The sequence below is a fragment of the Mauremys mutica genome, chromosome 21 (assembly GCF_020497125.1).
Source record: "Mauremys mutica isolate MM-2020 ecotype Southern chromosome 21, ASM2049712v1, whole genome shotgun sequence".
Taxonomy (NCBI): Eukaryota; Metazoa; Chordata; order Testudines; family Geoemydidae; genus Mauremys; species Mauremys mutica.
Window position 1 is genome coordinate 14475412 of NC_059092.1, and position 17534 is coordinate 14492945.

The 17534-nt window shown below is 48.7% G+C and overlaps 2 protein-coding genes across 2 annotated transcripts in view; both read left to right on the forward strand.

The window, feature by feature from the left end:
• Positions 1–7767, forward strand: part of LOC123354503 — a 55412-nt gene extending 47645 nt beyond the window's left edge. The window contains exons 13-17 of the mRNA XM_044996621.1: positions 744–789; positions 1963–1985; positions 4736–4880; positions 6178–6284; positions 7268–7767. Coding sequence (XP_044852556.1) covers positions 744–789; positions 1963–1985; positions 4736–4880; positions 6178–6284; positions 7268–7410 — 464 coding nt within the window. The 3' untranslated portion in view covers positions 7411–7767. The remainder of the gene's footprint in view (positions 1–743; positions 790–1962; positions 1986–4735; positions 4881–6177; positions 6285–7267) is intronic.
• A 4860-nt stretch (positions 7768–12627) lies between these two features.
• Positions 12628–16323, forward strand: LOC123354205 (basic phospholipase A2 homolog Gln49-PLA2-like). Its single transcript, XM_044995978.1, has 5 exons — positions 12628–12712; positions 13175–13344; positions 14089–14233; positions 14775–14881; positions 15480–16323. The coding sequence occupies exons 2-5, from the start codon at positions 13305–13307 to the stop codon at positions 15620–15622; spliced, it is 435 nt and encodes a 144-aa protein (XP_044851913.1). The 5' UTR covers positions 12628–12712; positions 13175–13304; the 3' UTR covers positions 15623–16323.
• The last annotated feature ends 1211 nt before the right edge of the window (positions 16324–17534 follow it).

Sequence of the window (17534 nt, forward strand, 5' to 3'; positions counted from 1 at the left end):
TGGGCAGAAGCTGTCCCACCACAGGTGATGTCAGCTCTCATTTATATACTTAAAATAACAAAGGCTCCTCATGGAGGCTATTTAGCACTATCTTTGAACACCAGTGGGGAGAAACAGGTTAAGCGAGACTGGGGATCCATCCACACCTCCTAGCTGGGACACCTGTCCCCTCCCCTCCTCTCTTACTTCCCCAGGGGTCTGGCACTGGAGCCCCTGGCTTAGTGAGGTCATTTCAGGCAAGGGTGACCCCCTCATTTGGGACAGGTTAAGCACAGTTCTGCTCCCCTTTATCCATACAATAAAGACAGCAACACTGAAAACAGCATTTCACTACCCCTGCATTCAGTACTCAAGTGATTTGTAACCCAACACCAGCCAAAGTTGATCACTTTGAGCAACACCGCTCTATCTGCTGGATAGCTAAGTAGAGTGGGTGTGTTCATGTAAATACAGTTTGCTCCCGCTGTCTCTCCCCCTCCCAGCTAGCTGTCAGGGGAGAGTTCATTCAGACCCTGCTTACACCTGCTTCCCTTTCTCTTGTTAACGGCAAGTCCCTTACTCCAGTAAAAGGCCCATTCAGCTCAGTGGGAGTTTGCCTGACAAAGCGTTGCAGCATTGGGCTATATGCCTCACAAAGCATGCCATTGGGCCATACGGAGCAGTCTGTTTTCTAAAGCCTGCTAGAAAACCCCTCGAATAGACGATCAGGGTGGATTTGTTTTTTTCTTCCAGGTCCTGACTAGAGGAAGATGAGGCTTCTCTTGGCATTGGCTGTGCTGTTCTCCTGCAGTAAGTGCAGTAATTTTGCAAACCCTCTAACACGTGCTAATTGTCCTGGGCCTGATTCTGATCTCATTGACATTGGAGTAGATTCTGTGTAACCCATTGAAGTCAGTGCAGTTGTCCCGGTATAGAACTAGTGTGAGAGTAGAACCTGAGGGTCAGATTCTGTGGTGCCCGGCGCTGCTGCTGCAGGCAGCTAGGTGAGGATTGCCGCACAGTTAGAGACTCCTCTGGCGGCATAGAGCTAGTGTTGCAGATCCAGTGGCATATCCCTGCCAGGTTCTCGTATAGGGGGCATACCCAAGGGGGTGCATGCTTCCAGCCTCCTGACGGTCCATTGCAGACCCTTGTTAGAGCAGCTGTGGGGACCATCCTTGTCTGCAGCCAGCCTAGGACTGGGTGGGCTATGAAGGTGTCTACATCTTCTGTCACATGCACACACACCCCTCCAGCTCCATGCTACGCTCTCTCAGCTGCTGTTAGGATTGGGGTGGGGTGTTTTGGGGATCCCCCACACCAGTAAGAGGTTCTGTCACCACCTGCCTTGTAACTTGTGTGCCTGAATGCTGTGCGGCTAGGGCTTGGAGCCCTGACACCAGTAGCCAGCCGACGAGCATAAAGATCTCACCCTGGCTTCCACTCACCTAGTTACTCCTTGCATGGTGACTCCAACAGCTCTGACTACCCCAACTCTCCCCAAATCCATCCCCCCAAGCTCTTTAACTACCAGACACTTGGACCTTTCCCTTCTGGTTCATCACCCCCAAAGGTGTGAAAACAGCCCCCGGTTCTCAGCTCATTTTGGCGCCCATGCTCCACGCAGTTTGCACCCCCAGAGACCTGCTTGGGGTGCAAAATAAAAACCAAAAGTTGATTTTAATAGGGGGGAAAAATCACAGCTTTGAAGATGAGCTAGTGAGGAAAAGCAACACTGAACATTACACAGAAAAGAAACCTGCAGACACAGCTTCAGGTGTTTCACTTTACGTTAGATTAAGTCCCTTTTCTAATCTAAGTTACCTATTGCCTCTGAGCAGTCTCCCAGTGTGCCTCCTTTTGTAAAGGTGATCCAGCATTTCACGGAGGGCTTCCTGTTAGAGGTTGGCCCTCAGTTTCTGGATGAAAACTGCAGTTTCAAGCCTCTTCTGTAAAAGGCTTTTTTTCCTTTCTTTCTCCTAGCATGGTGCCTCCTGGTTATTTAGGTATGGAAATTCTAGACAGGATGTCTTAATGTTTTCCCGTTAACCTGAATGGCCCATCGTTTGTCTTTTCTCCTGGGTTGTACAATGCTGACTGCTGAGAGCTGGCGTTGTGTGCACAACTGGCTTGGGAGGCACCCCTCCCTACCCGGGTGCTTTAGCGCCCTGCCGTGAGGTGAGGCTGGAGCTGCTCTGGGGTTACAATGACAATTTTCTACACACATGGGCATGCGTTCCTTCATAACCATAACCCGGGTCCACCAAGGACCCTCAAGGTCAGAGCATTACCATTTTACTCCTTCTTGGGGAATTGTGCACCACTGCACATGCACGGAGAATTTATCCCCCTCAGATTTCTTGGCTTCCCTGAAGAAAAATGACTTTCTGAGGGGGAAGCAAAGGGAAGCCACAAGAGCGGTCATGTGACCCTCCCCAGCAGTATGTTTTGGGTGCCCAGGGCAGCCGGCAGAGAGGTAGGTCACTGTGGGGCAGGGGGAGGGACTGGGGAAGACCTGGCTGGTGGCTCCTACCCTGCACCGGGATCAGCTGCTAGACCCGGCTGGGCTGGGGAGGACGGGACTTCCTCTTCCCTTGCACAGCATCCAGGCCGTGTCAGACCCACCCCCGGATTTCTCCCCTGACTGTAGGAAGCTCTGCAAACACCCCTCTCCCCTGCCCTTCCTGCACCCATCGCTCCTCAGCTGCAGGGGGAGGGATCACTGTACAGGGAGCTGCTCTCCCATCCGCCCAGCCCCCGTGCATCCAGACCCCCTCACGCTCAGACCTTCCCACCAAGCCGGACCCCCCCTGGACCCAACCCCCCCCCCAATGAGCCCCACTCCCCCTGCAGCTGGACCACCCCAACAAGCCACCCGGATCCCCACCCTACCAAGCCCCAGTCATCTGCACCTGGATCCCCATCCCACTGAGCCCCACTCCCCCAGACCCACCTTACGAGCTCTATTCCCCCGACACCCAGACTCCCCCTTGCTGAGTCCCAAACACCTTCACCTGGACCCCCCTGCAGAGTCCCATTACGGTTGTGCCCAGAACCCCCCAACAAGCCCCTGTGCATCCAGATCCCCCACTGAGTCGCCTGCACCCAGATTGCCCCACACAGAGCCCTCTCAACCCACATCTGGATCTCCCCACACTAAGCCCCTCCACACTTGGATCCTGCCTTGCTGAGCCTGCCTGCCCACACCTGGTGCACCTGGCATGGAGGGAGGGGCCCTGGGGTGTTTCTGGGGCAGGCCCGGTCCTTGCGCTGTGTCAGGGTTGGCTGCAGCCTCACTGCTGAGTCCATGTCCCAGGGCAGAGAGCTGCGCAGATCTCCCACCTCCGTGAAGCCAGTGGCCGGTGCTCCCCACTGCCGTGCTGGAGCCTCCACATTTATTTGACAAAGAAAATCTGCAGAATTTTAAAATATTGTGTGCAGAATTATTAACTTTGGCACAGAATTATTCATGTTTTGGTGCAGGATGCCCTCAGGAGTGATTAAAAGCTTTCATAAAAGACCGTACTGGATGCATTTCTCTACACAATAGTGTACACCGCCAGTTGAGTCAATTGCTTATTCTTTGGGGGCCGTGTTCTCCCCTTGAGGTGTCTGGACCCTGATTGTCACACGGGGGTAACCCGTTTCTTACCGTGACACTGGCTCGGTAACCAACATGTCCCTGCCAGGGCTGCTTGGGAGCACAGGGTCACTCCCACCCAGAGTCATGGACTGTGATAGGAATGAGCACCAATACAAATAGCTCTGGGAAAATGTTCAGCTTTCTAACGCACACACTGGGCCAGAATCATCCTTCATGTGATTCCATTGACTGGTATCTCACCACGTGGAGAATCAATGCTATTTCCTACAGGAAATGTCTCCTTCCCTAATGTGTAAGGTGGTCTGCGGCAGGTATGACAAAATCCTGGACAGACTTCACTGAAGGAAGTTTAAGTATCTTAGGAGCTCATTGTGTAAAAAATGAACTGTTCCTGTCCTGTTAGGGGAGTGTATGTCACTTCTTTTAAGGGGCAGACGGGACCCAGGCAAACAATGGGAACTGTTCGCTTCAAAGGACTGTTTGAAACAATGGGCAAAGACAAGAATGATAAGTATGTTTCCCAGGAAATCTCTAGGAGGAGGGTGATGCAAAACCTGTAGGTATACAAAACCTCAGCCTTTTGAAGCTTTGCAAGAGGGGACTTTTTGGCTACTGGTCACCAGCTACACTAAGACAGACCAAAAATGGTATAAAGAAATACCTCATTCACACAGGAATGTGTCAGTCCGAGCTAAGGCTATTTGAACCAGTGACCACAGGGGAAAAAACCCTGTGTGGGGTTCAAAGGGCTGATGGCCAGCCAGAGCCTTTGGGGTGGGAGGGTGATCCTTGGTAAGCTGTTCAGCATGTGTGTAGGTTCTTTTATGGCTTTTTAATATGTTTTCTCTATAATGATTTGTACCTTAAGAGCTGAATGTGATTGCTTAGAAAGCTCTGTGTGATAACTTACCACTGTGGGCAGTTACAGTGTTCCTAGTCTCTGATGAGAAAGCAAAGGACCGGTGCTGGCCATTAGGCTGTCTGCCTTGCTGCGGGATAGCGCCGTGTAAGCATCCTGGAAATACCCTAGTCAGGATGGAGAGAGACACACGTCTCTGCCCAAGAGACTGGGTGCCTGTGCTGGACCACAGAGGGGGAATACAGGTGCAGAGGCCCTGAACTGTGATGTAACCCTCTGCTGTTATTTTGCAGGTGAATTCATGGTGCATGGGAGTCTCTTGGAGTTTCGCAAGATGATCAAACAAGCCACTGGGAAAAGGGCTCTACCGAATTATACCTCCTATGGATGCCACTGCGGTGTGGGGGGCAAAGGAATGCCTAAGGATGCAACTGATTGGTACAGTAATTACTGATTACAGCAGTATTCTAAAAACACAGGCACCACTGGTGAATTACGGGTCTATAATCCTTCCTCGAGATGCCAAATAACTAGAGCTTGCTGAGTGTCAGCTGCATCCCTACGAAAATCACGGTTGTGAAAAACGGGTCCTGGACCATGCAATCTGGTCTTGTGGGCTTTTACCCTGTACTATACAGATTTCACAGGGCAGACCAGCATTTTTCAGATTGGGTGTCCTGACCGAAAAGGGAATTGCAGGGGGGGTCACAAGGTTATTTTAGGGGGGTTGCGGTATTGCCATTCTTACTTCTGTGCTGCCTTCAGAGCTGGGTGGCTGAAGAGCGGTGGCTGTTGGCCAGGCGCCCAGCTCTGAAGGCTGCACCGCCGCCAGGAGCAGCAGCGCAGAAGTAAGGGTAGCAACACCACAACTCTCCCTACAATAACCCTGCGACACCTCCCCACACAACTCCTTTTTGGGTCAGGACCTCTACAATTACAACACCGTGACATTTCAGATTTAAATAGCTGAAATCATGAAATTTACAATTTTTAAAATCCTAGGACTGTGAAATTGACCAAAATGGACCGTGAATTTGGAGGGCCCTACCCATAGGCTTTGCAGAGTGAAACACAGGTACAGGAAATAGAAAGCAATAGCAGAAGGAGAAAGGAAAAAGGTTTAAGCCAGGGAGAAAAGATGGGGTTGAATTCATCCTTATTGTAACTCCACTGAAGTCAATGGAGTTACTTTAGGAGGCATGTAGCCTGATATGTGTTCACAGGAGTTTTGAAAGAAGACTGAGGTCCAGATCCCCAGTTGAGATAATTGAAAGCAATTCCATGGAGCTACACTGATCTAGAGGAGCTGCGGACCAGGCCCTGAGAACAGAAGAACTGCAGAGGGACACAAAGTCTGTCCCAGACGCCAGGAGATGCAGAAGAGAAGGCTCTCACACCAAGCCCAGATAGAATGTGTGGGAAAACCAGAAAGACGGCCAGTAGAGGGAGCAAAGAAATTACAGTAATAAGAAAAGCAAAGAACCATGATATCAGAAAGAGCAAATCCATGGAAGGTTTAGAGTGAGAGGAGAATAAAATCCATTGACTTCAGTGAGACTATTTGTATGAGTAAGTTTTACTAACTGCTTAACTCTGCTTAGCCATGAAGCTGCAGGATCTGCTTGTTTGATGTAACTTAGAAACCGATTGAGGGGAGGGGTGGTTGGGGAGCAGGTTGTTTTGTTTTTCCCACATACTATGCTGTGTATCAGCTTCAACCCGATTCTCCCTACAGGTGTTGCCTGCATCACGACTGCTGTTACTCACAGCTGAAGGCTCAAAATTGTCGTGTCATAACTGACAAATACCGTTACACTTACAGAAGAGGAGTCATAACGTGCGGTGAGTAGCCAGGCCCATAGAAAGACAGGCACTTCCTCTGTCTCTGCTCCCAAATCAGCTCATTGCTTTGCTGTGCCACTGTCTTAAAATCTGTGGGGTCAGAACCCCAGCTGGAGAGCCCTGAGTTCAGTAGAGCTGGGCCAACTTCCCCCAGCTGGACATCGGACACACAGGCCGACTCTAGACATCCAAAGGTAAATAAGTTTCAGAGTAGCAGCCGTATCTGCAAAAAGAACAGGAGCACTTGTGGCACCTTAGGCCTGGTCTACACTGGGGAGGGAGAATCGATCTAAGATACGCAGCTTCAGCTACGAGAATAGCGTAGCTGAAGTCGACGTACCTTAGATCGAATTAAAATTACTTACTTTGCATCCTCATGGCGCTGGACCGACGGCCGTGGCTCCCCCATCGACTTGTGTTGTTCACACGGTTGTGTGCCGAACAGGAAAGTGCCACAATTACTCGTGAGCATGCACAGGTGCCAGGATTCGCACAAACATTCACAATGGAAGTGTTCACAAGCCATCTTGAGAACTTTCTGTAGCTTTGGAACTCTCCCAGTCAGGGAGGGGAAACAGCACCAGGTGACTTCGGTGGCTAGTGAGAACAGAGAATTAGGAACAGTGACGACAGGCACCAAATGGTTTGTTAGCAGCCCCTGGGTTGGAATATGTTTTGAAGGAACAACTTGTCAGCTACTCTGGAACCATGAACCTCTAAAGCAGAAATGGTGCTTGCGGAGGAAAGGGGGTGGGGTGGAGATGGGATTTTCAGAAGCACTCAGCGTTGGCCTACAACTCTGCCTTCACTGAAGCCAATGGGAGCTTTGCCATTGGTCTGGATGGGAGCAGAATTAGCCCAGTTCTGAACACTTTGGGAAATAATGAATCAGTGGCTGGCTGCAAATAATTCACCCCGCTCTGATGCTCCTGGAGTTGGCACCCTACTCCCTAAGCAATGTGCTTCTTCCCTGGTCTTCCCAGGTCCAGGCAGCTGGTGTAAAAGGAACATCTGCGAGTGTGACAAGGCCGCTGCGTTGTGCATGAAGCGCAACTTAAGGAGCTACAACAAGAAGTATCGCTTCTACCCCAACATAAAGTGCACAGGGAGAAAGCCAAGGTGTTAAGCAAAGGCTCCTTGCAATGCTCATTAAGCCATCCCCTATTCTCATGAATTCAGCATTTCCACACTGTTAAGCAATCAAGTGCTTGACCTGGGATTGGGAATTACTTCCTATCAAGTGGTTCTTGGCTGCTCTCTCCCTAGGCTACTGTCAGGCAGAATCCAAGGAACTGCTCTTAAATAAGAGACCTGATCTGCCTTAACTGCATCTCGATTCACAGTATCAGAAGAGAAATTATTTAGAGGGAGAAAGAAACACGTGTCATGTTTTTGATAAAAATATTAGGAAGAACTGGCAGGTGTCCTCTGCCATGGTTAAGTTACGATGGGAGCCAGGGGGAGTCTCTCCATTCTCTTCAATAGTCTTTGGATTGGGCCTACGTGCATAAATGAACATAGAAAAATGTCAATTTCCTTTGCTCTTGCTTCAGTGCAGATTTGCTTTCTGCTGCTTCTGAATAAAACGGAGGAGTATAACCATGTTCTTCTCTGGGTTGTGACTCAGAGGCATTCGACCGACCCGAACTAGTCACCCTTCAGCGTGAGTGAGAAAGCTAGAAGCAGCTCCCTCGTCAATCACTTCACATGGCTGATTGGCTGGAAATGATTGGCTAATTTTCCCTGGGTTCCGTCACCCTCCTGTCTTGAAGGAGTTCAGTGAGTTCCAGCACAAGGGAGGTGTACATTTCACCCTTCCTGGATCTCAGGAAGGCTTCAGCCCCAGGGAGAGTAGGTGGCACCTGTCCCACCTGGGTGTTTATGCCGGAAGGACAGCTTTAGGTAACAACAGGGGCACCATACGACCCGTGTTGTGAAGAGGCTACTTAAGGGGATGCTCTCAAATGATCATATCCCATTCCAAAAGGCACCACCCTCTTTTTACCCTTTAACCATCACAAGAGAAGTCCTGGGCACTCTGTCATGTCACCTTAACCAGGTTCTCTTCCTTGGAGGCCCTTCCTCCATAGTTTCCATGTTCAGCATGCCTGGTGGAGACCAGAGAAGTGCTCCCCCTCTTGGTGCAATGAAAGTGCGAACAGTTGGACCTAGTCTAGTTTTACCTTCAAACCCAAGCATTGTTCACAAGCACTGAAGCAAAGAGCCCAGTGGGACAGAAAGGGTAGGAGTGACTGGGTTCTCCGCCTGGCAACATATCCTGCAGTAGGGTGACACATGCTTATGCCCTTATTATCACTGAATTATTGAAAACCACCAGCGTGCTCTGCAGTGCACAGACGTAAAGGCTGACGTCATATCTCTTTCATGGAGCTTATGTTCTATACTAGACAATGCAGCTCACGCACCCAGTGGCTATAGTGCAGGACTAAAGGTTAAACAGTGTTTTGTTGTTGTTTTTAAATGATAGCCGCTCAGTAGCTGATGCAGAAACATCTGGATCTGAGCCAAATAGCTCAAATCATCTACAACAGAGGTAGGCAACCTATGGCACGGGTGCCAAAGGCGGCACACGAGCTGATTTTCAGTAGCACTCACACTGCCTGGTCCTTTTAATTTAATTTAATTTAATTTTAAATGAAGCTTCTTAAACATTTTTAAAACTTTATTTACTTTACATACAACAATAGTTTAGTTATATATTATAGACTTACAGAAAGAGACCTTCTAAAAACGTTAAAATGTATTACTGGCACACGAAACCTTAAATTAGAGTGAATAAATGAAGACTCAGCACACAGCTTCTGAAAGGTTGCCGACCCCTGATCTACAACCTCCACTCCTCTGGGAACCTTCAGCCAGACAGTTCTGCCCAGTCCATGAACCCAGATCCAGGCCTCACTGCCATCAACGAGATTTTAGCTGGTGAGTTTGTCCAGAAGTGCATTAAAAGTAGATCCATCCAGTTACTAGAAAAACCCCAGCTTTAAATCCACCCTTAGCCTCAGTTTCAAGCATTGTTGAGACTCGCTGGAGCTGAGCAACCCGTGGAACTCAATATGAAGGTGCTGCTAATCCTCGCAGCTCACCTGGAGTGTGATGGAGGTAAATCAAGACTCAAGGGACAGGGGACATGTGATTGTTCCAGAGCTTACAGATGTTGGCACCTACACACTGACTTGAACTACTGTGACCACAGGCTGCCTGCATGCACTTACTGTCTGTGCACCTGGGCTGCCTATTGTCAATTAAGATAGGAATCTCCACCCCCCGGACTGGGGCTCCGCTGGTGTGCTCCCCTTGAGTTAGTGCATTCAGCGGAACAAATCAGCAGTTGTAATAGCCGTGGGAATGGACGATGAAAACACTCTCTGAATTTGGGCATGAAAAGGTTGACAATAACTCCATGTCAAAGTGCAGAATCTCGTATGATTAGTTAGTTTGGGATTACTGTAACACTAGGACCCTAGTCATGGATCAAGGCTCGGCTCCTTAACGGTATTTTGACACCTACCTCCCACTGAGGTCAGGAACCTAAATACCTCTGAGGCGCTAGGGCCAGGACCGTCCTGCACTAGGTGCTGTACAAAGTGATTTGGAATAACTGCAGGGGGTGGATATTTTTGCTGTGCTAACCCCCTTCACATCTTGGCCTATGGTTGTAGCACCACCACCATTTATCTGTGGTTAAACATAAACCTGCAGTCTTCACGCAGGCCAAACTTCCATTGGGTAGCCATAGAATCATAGAATAGGAAGGGACCTTGAGAAGTCATCTAGTCCAGTCCCCTGCACTCATGGCAGGACTAAGTATTATCTAGACCACCCCTGACAGCTGTTTGTCCAACCTGCTCTTAAGAATCTCCAATGATGGCGATTCCACAACCTCCCTAGGCAGTTTATTCCAGGGTTTAGCCACCCCGACAGGAAGTTTTTCCTAATGTCCAACCTAAACCGCCCTTGCTGCAATTTAAGCCCATTGCTTCTTGTCCTATCCTCAGAGGTTAAGAAGAACAATTTTTCTCCGTCCTCCTTGTAGGAACATTTTATGTACTTGAAAACTGTTATCATGTCTCCTCTCAGTCTTCTCTTCTCCAGACTAAACAAACCCATTTTTTTCAATTTTCCCTCATAGGTCATGTTTTCTAGACCTTTAATCATTTTTGTTGCTCTTCTCTGGACTTTCTCCAATTTGTCCACATCTTTCCTGAAATGTGATGCCCAGAACTGGACACAATACTCCAGTTGAGGCTTAATCAGCCCGGAGTAGAGCAGAAGAATTCTTTTCTCGTGTTTTGCTTACAATATTCCTGCTAACACATCCCAGAATGATGTTGGCTTTTTTTGCAACAGCATTACTGACTCACATTTAGCTTGTGATCCACTATGACCCCCAGATCCCTTTCCACAGTGCTCCATCCTACACAGTCATTGCCCATTTTGTATGTGTGCAACTGATTTTTCCTTCCTAAGTGGAGTACTTTGGATTTGTCCTTATTGAATTTCATCCAATTTACTCCAGACCGTTTCTCCAGTTTGTCCAGATCATTTTGAATTTTAATCCTATTCTCCAAAGCACTTACAACCCCTCCCAGCTTGATATCACCCACAAACTTTATAAATGTACTCTCTATGCCATTATCTAAATCACTGATGAAGATATTGAACAGAACCAGACCCAGAACCGATCCCTGCGGGACCCCACTCATTATGCCCTTCTAGCATGACTGTGAACCACTGATAACTACTCTCTGGGAATGATTTTCCAACCAGTTATGCACCCAGCTTGTAGTAGCTCCAACCAGATTGTTTTTCCCTAGTTTGTTATTAGAAAGTCATGCAAAAGAGTATCAAAAGCCTCCCTAAAGTCAAGATATACCACATCTACCACTTCCCTCTTATCCTGTCAAAGAAAGCGATCAGGTTGGTTTGACACGATTTGTTCTTGACAACTCCATGCTGACTGTTACTTATCACCTCATTATCTTCTAGGTGTTTGCAAATTGATTGCTTAATTATTTGCTTCATTATTTTTCCGGGTACAGAAGTTAAGCTGACTGGTCTGTAATTCCCCGGGTTGTCCTTATTTCCCTTTTTATAGATAGGCACTAGATTTGCCCTTTTCCGGTCTTCTGGGATGTCTCCCATCTTCCATGACTTTTCAAAGATAAGTGCTAATGGCTCAGATATCTCCTCAGTCAGCTCCTTGCGTATTCTATGATGGATTTAATCAGGCCCTGGTGATTTGAAGACATCTAACTTGTCCAAGTAATTTTTGACTTGTTCTTTCCCTATTTTAGACTCTGATCCTACCTCATTTTCACTGGCATTCACTATGTTACACGTCCAATCACCACCAACCTTCTTGGTGAAAACCAAAACAAAGAAATCATTAAGCACCTTTGCCATTTCCACATTTTCTGTTATTGTCTTTCCCACCTCACTGAGTAATGGGCCTACCCTGTCCTTGATCTTCCTCTTGCTTCTAATGTATTTGTAGAATGTTTTCTTGTTTCCTTTTATGTCCCTGGCTAGTTTGATCTCATTTTGTGCCTTGGCTTTTCTAATTTTGTCCCTACATACTTGTGTTATTTGTTTATATTCATCCTTTGTAATTTGACCATTTCCACTTTTTGTAGGACTCTTTTTTGAGTTTTAGATCATTGAAGATCTCCTGGTTAAGCCAGGGTGGTCTCTTGCCAGACTTCCTGTCTTTCCTACGCAGTGGGGTAGTTTGCTCTTGTGCCCTTAGTAATGTCTCTTTGAAAAACTGCCAACTCACTTCTATTGTTTTTCCCCTTAGACTTGTTTCCCACGGGATTTTACCTACCAACTCCCTGAGCTGGTGATTCTGGGCCACAGTTCTGTCCCTCTTCATTTGTTGTTCCCTCGGCCAACCCAGCACGGTCTCACTCTTAAAGACATGGGGTGAAAACTTGGCCCCATTGACGTCAGTGGCAAAACTCCTGGTAATTTCAGTGGGGCCGTGATCATTCTTCATTGTTCTGAAGGGAAAAAAATAGTTTCTTGCCAAATTGGCATCAGAATGCAGAGACTCTGCCAAAGGGGCGTGAAACTCCTGCCTGCGAGTTCCTAGCACGGTGGAAGTATTCACAGTGTGAAATCGCCCGACAGAGACCAGAGTCTCTACTGGGGGTCTTCAGCATGATCCCTGCTTAAATACAATGGAAGAGTCCTTCAGAGCCAGAGAAAAGAGGGAAACAGGCAACGCCTTCTATTACAGACCTGGCCACTCATCTGGATCATCTTGAATTATGGACCTTGGAGAACAAGATCCACCTGGCTGGGGTAGCAGTGGGAGGGACAGGGTGGAGAATATAAGAGAAACCAGTGGCTAGCGCACATCAGGTGTTACTCCAGCTGCCAAGGTTTTCTCAAGCCCAGAGGAGGTGAGTGCTTTACAAAAGAGAATGCTACGCTGACTTCATTTACCTGGGAAGTGGTTAGGTATCATGGTGATTGGTGCAATAGATATTATTTACTGATCTTTTTCTTGCATTGTGGGATCAAGCAGCTGATGCCCATTCTGACAAGTTGCAGCTTCTGCTTGTGTCATTGTGGGTTATTCCTTCTAACTGGTAACCGGCCAGGAAAGCAGTCAACTAGTTCTCTGTACTTAGGACAGACTTTCTCTGTGCATGTGGCCTACCCTTCACTGTGGCCGAGATTGGCTTTGGGACCTCGGGGTTCACTAAAGCATGTCTACACTGCAGCTGCGGGTGTAATTTCCAGCTCAGGTAGACACACCTGTGCTAGCTCTGATTGAGCTAGCATCCCAGACAGGGCTATGACTCATTGTGACAAGTGGGTTCGTGCTCCAGAAATTCGGACTTGCCTCTCTGTCCTCTCAGCAGCTTCCTGTGCTGCAGCCAGCTATCCGAAGCCTGCCTGCTAACGGGAGCAGATCCAGAGATCGAGACCACTGAGTTGCTTGCCTGAGTGAAAGATCCGGGTGTTTCCTCTCCCAGGTCCTGCACAAAGATGAGGAATCTCTTTGCAGTCACCTTGCTAATCGCCTGCAGTGAGTACAGCAAACTGGTGACTCCCTAGTCCATGCTAATTACGCGATCGCCTCCGCTCTGTAACCAGCGTCCCCCCTCAGAGCAGAATCCCCAGCATCAGGGCAGCGCAAGTGAGGCTCAGTGCCTGGCACACCTGGCCGCAGCTTGGGGTCTGGACGTCGGGTTTACTCAGCCCTTACCGGGGCGAAGCCCATTGAAGTCACTGGGCGCTTTAGCCGAGTGAGGCATGAGTAAAGCCTCAGGCCCCACACAGCTCTGTAAGGGCAGGCGAGAGGGTAAGGTGTTCACCTTGCCCCTTGCATTGCTGCACAGGGGCCTCTGGCAATACAAGTCCCTGTGCTCCAGGGAAGGGCTGTGCGTTCCCGCTCTCCCACAGGAGAGCAAGGGGGAGAAAGGGGGCAGGGAGGAGTTGGTGCCAGTCCCCAGAGCAAGAGCAAGAGCAGTGCAATTGTGGGAAGCGCCTGTGCCGGTCTAAAGGCTGGAATGGGGATTGTGCAGCCCCTTTGCAAGGAACGCACCAGTAGAGGGCACAAGCCCTCTGGTGCCCCGTGTAGAGCAGTGCAGCGCCACAGCACCCCCTAGCAAAGGGCTGTGGCATTAAAGCCACATGCTAACCCCAGGATTCAGCTCAGCGTTCTTTCACCAACGCAGTGTCCTCACCACGTGCACTAACAACAGGAGAGGGGGAAGTGATCTTTCCTTTAGAGGAAACCATCCTTCCTAGTGCTCTTGCTGGTCTGCAGGTCTGTCCGGAACACAAGGGAGTCTTCTGGAGTTTCGAAAGATGATTAATCAAGCCACGAGAAAAAGTGCCATCCTCAGTTATTATGGGTACGGCTGCTTCTGCGGGTCTGATGGCAGAGGGGAGCCAAAGGATGCAACAGATTGGTAAATTGCCACTAGATTTTTTTTAAAATATATCATTCCTCAAGCAGCACTGTAATCCCATAGGACTGGTCAAATGCACCTTTGCAAAACCCCCCGCCAAACAGAACACTCCCCTAGTCAAGCCCCAAGATTCATAAAGGGAAAAGTCCTCCAGAGCCTGTCATGGTGAGAGAAGGGGCTGGTGCTTAACTATCCCTATAAAGTGCAGTAGAGTTTACTATCAAGGGTCCTTTGCAGGAGACTGACTGGACGGAAAGTCTCTTAAGATGCTCACTGGCTTCTGCAGAAAGCTCAGTTTCTACCAGCTACTCACCAGGGCATTTCTGATCTTTAGTTATGGATCCTCAGATAGGGCCCTGATTCAGACATGAACAAATACATGTATTAGTGGGACTGTACCAGATATGTACAGTAAATCCAACAGATGCTTAGGCAATGGCCAGACATGCTTGCATAGAAAAGATCGGCTACACTGGATGATAGTCTCTTTCATTGCAAGCAGACCTTTGACCCGTACCTTTGCTCTTCCTTCTCCCCGGAGGTGCTGCCGAGCTCATCACTGCTGTTATAAAAGGCTAAAAGCTAGTGGATGTTATGGGAACAGACAGCGATATAGTTACACCTACAAGGACGGGGACATCCTGTGTGGTGAGTCCTCTCCCCTTGGTCCGGTTGAGATGTCCTCTGCTTCTACTCTCCAATCAGCACACTGGCCTGGTTCCTCGCCTTTCTCGCTCGGTGTCCTCCTTCCAAATGGCCAAACGTTATGGCCTTATCATTGATCCAGAAGAGAAGGGTTCGAAGGGGAGGGCAGCACCAGGGTCCCTGGAAGGACTCTGGCTCTCTCCCCTTGTGTCATGGACCCAAGAAGTGAATTAACGGCCCGTAGGTATTGGAGTTGCAACATCTTGATTCCTTGAAAGCCCTGGTTCAGCTTCTGACCCAATGACTTTGGCCCCTCATCCAGCTGATATAGGTAAATTGGGGTCCACGCAGTTGACTGTAAGGGGGTGTTAGGAGCTCACTTTTTAAGATCTCATCCAATCAAATGTAACCTACCACCAGTGTGAGTGAGGACGCCTGTAGCAGTACTTCATACCCGCTTTGCACTCACACAGCCCGAGTGTAAGTGACTCCACAGGACCAGTGGGGAGTCAGGCCCTGAGAATTAGTCATTTTCCTCCTCGTCGCAGTGATTGTCCCAGGAAAAACATGCGTCTCTCTCTCTCTCTCTCTGTCTTGGCAGCTTTGGGGAGCTGGTGCGAAGAACAGGTCTGTGACTGTGACAAGAGCACTGCTCTCTGCCTGGAAAGGAACCTGAAGACGTTCAACAGCCGCTACGTTCGCTACCGAGACAGCAAATGCACAGGATTCACACCCAGGTGCTAGGGGCCACCCTGTCCCCAGCCCATCATTTTACTGACCACCCAGCTGACAAGAGTTTGCACATGCTGTTTCCCCAGGACCAATCAGCCAGGAGTGGGACTGTAGAATGGACTGTGACCTCTGAGTGCTTTGCTATAGAGGACAAGAGAAATTCCAGGGAACTGCTTTTAAATAGTCCAGCAGCTCTACCTTAAAGCGGGTCACTAGAGTAGACCAGACCGGAAGAGAACCACATCAGATGGCCAATATAGGAAGGACAGTTGAGACACCGGACTGGTTCAATTCCTGGCTCTGGCACTGACTTCCTGTTTGACCTTGGCCAAGTGCAGATCTTTAAAGGCACTTAGGCACCTAACTCCCATTGGAAGCCATGGGAGTTAGGTGCCTAAGTACCTTTATGAAGCTGGGCTGTAATCACTCTATGCCTCAGTTTGCCCATCTGTAAAATGGGGATAATAGTCCTTTCTTTGCCTGTGTATGTAGCGTGTAAGGGACTGTCTCTTCCTATATGTTTGTACAGCACCTAGCATGATAGGGCTTTGAGCTCAGTTTGTCCCAGAAGTGCTACTGAGATATATATAATACTACAGTACTAAAAATGGTGACTAGGGACCATTTGGTTGAACTGGGATTCTCCTAGGATTGCTGGCATAAGCTCCCCATTGTTTAATATTCTGGTTACGGGTTCATTTCCTTCACTTTAGTTCCCATGCTATTTCCTTTCCTTTGCTTCTAAATAAAGGTGAGCAGAACACCTTATTCTGCAGCACGGGACAGTCTGTTGAACTGATTTCCCCCCCCACACACACACCTTTTTATATATATATTAGAGCCGAGTTTGTGCAGCACAATGGGGCACTGCTCTGATTGGGTGTTGCTGTGAAGGCTAGTGCAATATACTAATCACAAAGCAGCCCTCCGGGCCATGACCTCACCCACTCTTACCTTCAGTTACAAGCATTGTCGGGAACCACTGGAGCCAAGAGACCTCTGGAATGGAAAGCAAAGGACTGCCTGATCTCTACTCCCGGCATCAGCCCTCTTCTGTGGAAGCACCTCAGTCAAGGATGGGGGTTCAGTTTTTACCCTGGGCAGGTACAAAGAGAAGATACTGCTTAATATTTTCCCCAAACCAGCAGAGAAATGTTCTGGGAACAAAAGCTCCTGTGTCCTTTCTGCCTTCCCATCAGCAGTATCTCTAGCAACAGCAAAGCAACACATACCCATGCAAAGGTGGAACTGCCTGGAGAGAACAGGGGGCTGGAAAATGCAAAAGGTTCCTGTGTTTGTGTTCATAAGGACTAACGCTCGAGGCATTAATACCCATTTTGGGTACCTCAGTGCATGCTTTGGCATGCTGCCTTGTGCTTTGGCACAGGAATATTTTGCACACGAAACTCAGGCACTGAAGTCTGAAAAGCTGATCCAGGGGAACTCATTTTTAGTCACAGTCACACACACTGATCCTAGGAGGACAATGCACCTGTTTTGCAAAACGTTCTGTGAAAACAGGCCCGTTGTTGAGACTCAAAATGTGGGGGAAACTTTGACTGCGGGGTAGTTTTGCATTTCACAGTGCAGCTCTCACCCCCCATTTGACCTACAGCAAAAACACATAAGAACATAAGAACAGCCGTACTGGGTCAGACCAAAGGTTCCTCTAGCCCAGTATCCTGTCTGCTGACAGTGGCCAATGCCAGGTGCCCCAGAGGGAGTGAACCTAACAGGCAATGATCAAGTGATCTCTCTCCTGCCATCCATCTCCACCCTCTGACAAACAGACAGAGGCTAGGGACACCATTCTTTACCCATCGTGGCTAATAGCCATTAATGGACTTAACCTCCATGAATTTATCCAGTTCTCTTTTAAATGCTGTTATAGTCCTAGCCTTCACAACCTCCTCAGGCAAGGAGT

Excerpts from the sequence above, each read along its gene's own strand:
- LOC123354205 (XM_044995978.1), top strand. The coding sequence starts at position 13,305 with ATGAGGAATCTCTTTGCAGTCACCTTGCTAATCGCCTGCA. Across the intron at positions 13,345-14,088 it reads CACCTTGCTAATCGCCTGCA|GTCTGTCCGGAACACAAGGG; the intron begins GTGAGTACAGCA and ends GCTGGTCTGCAG. Across the intron at positions 14,882-15,479 it reads GGACGGGGACATCCTGTGTG|CTTTGGGGAGCTGGTGCGAA; the intron begins GTGAGTCCTCTC and ends CTGTCTTGGCAG.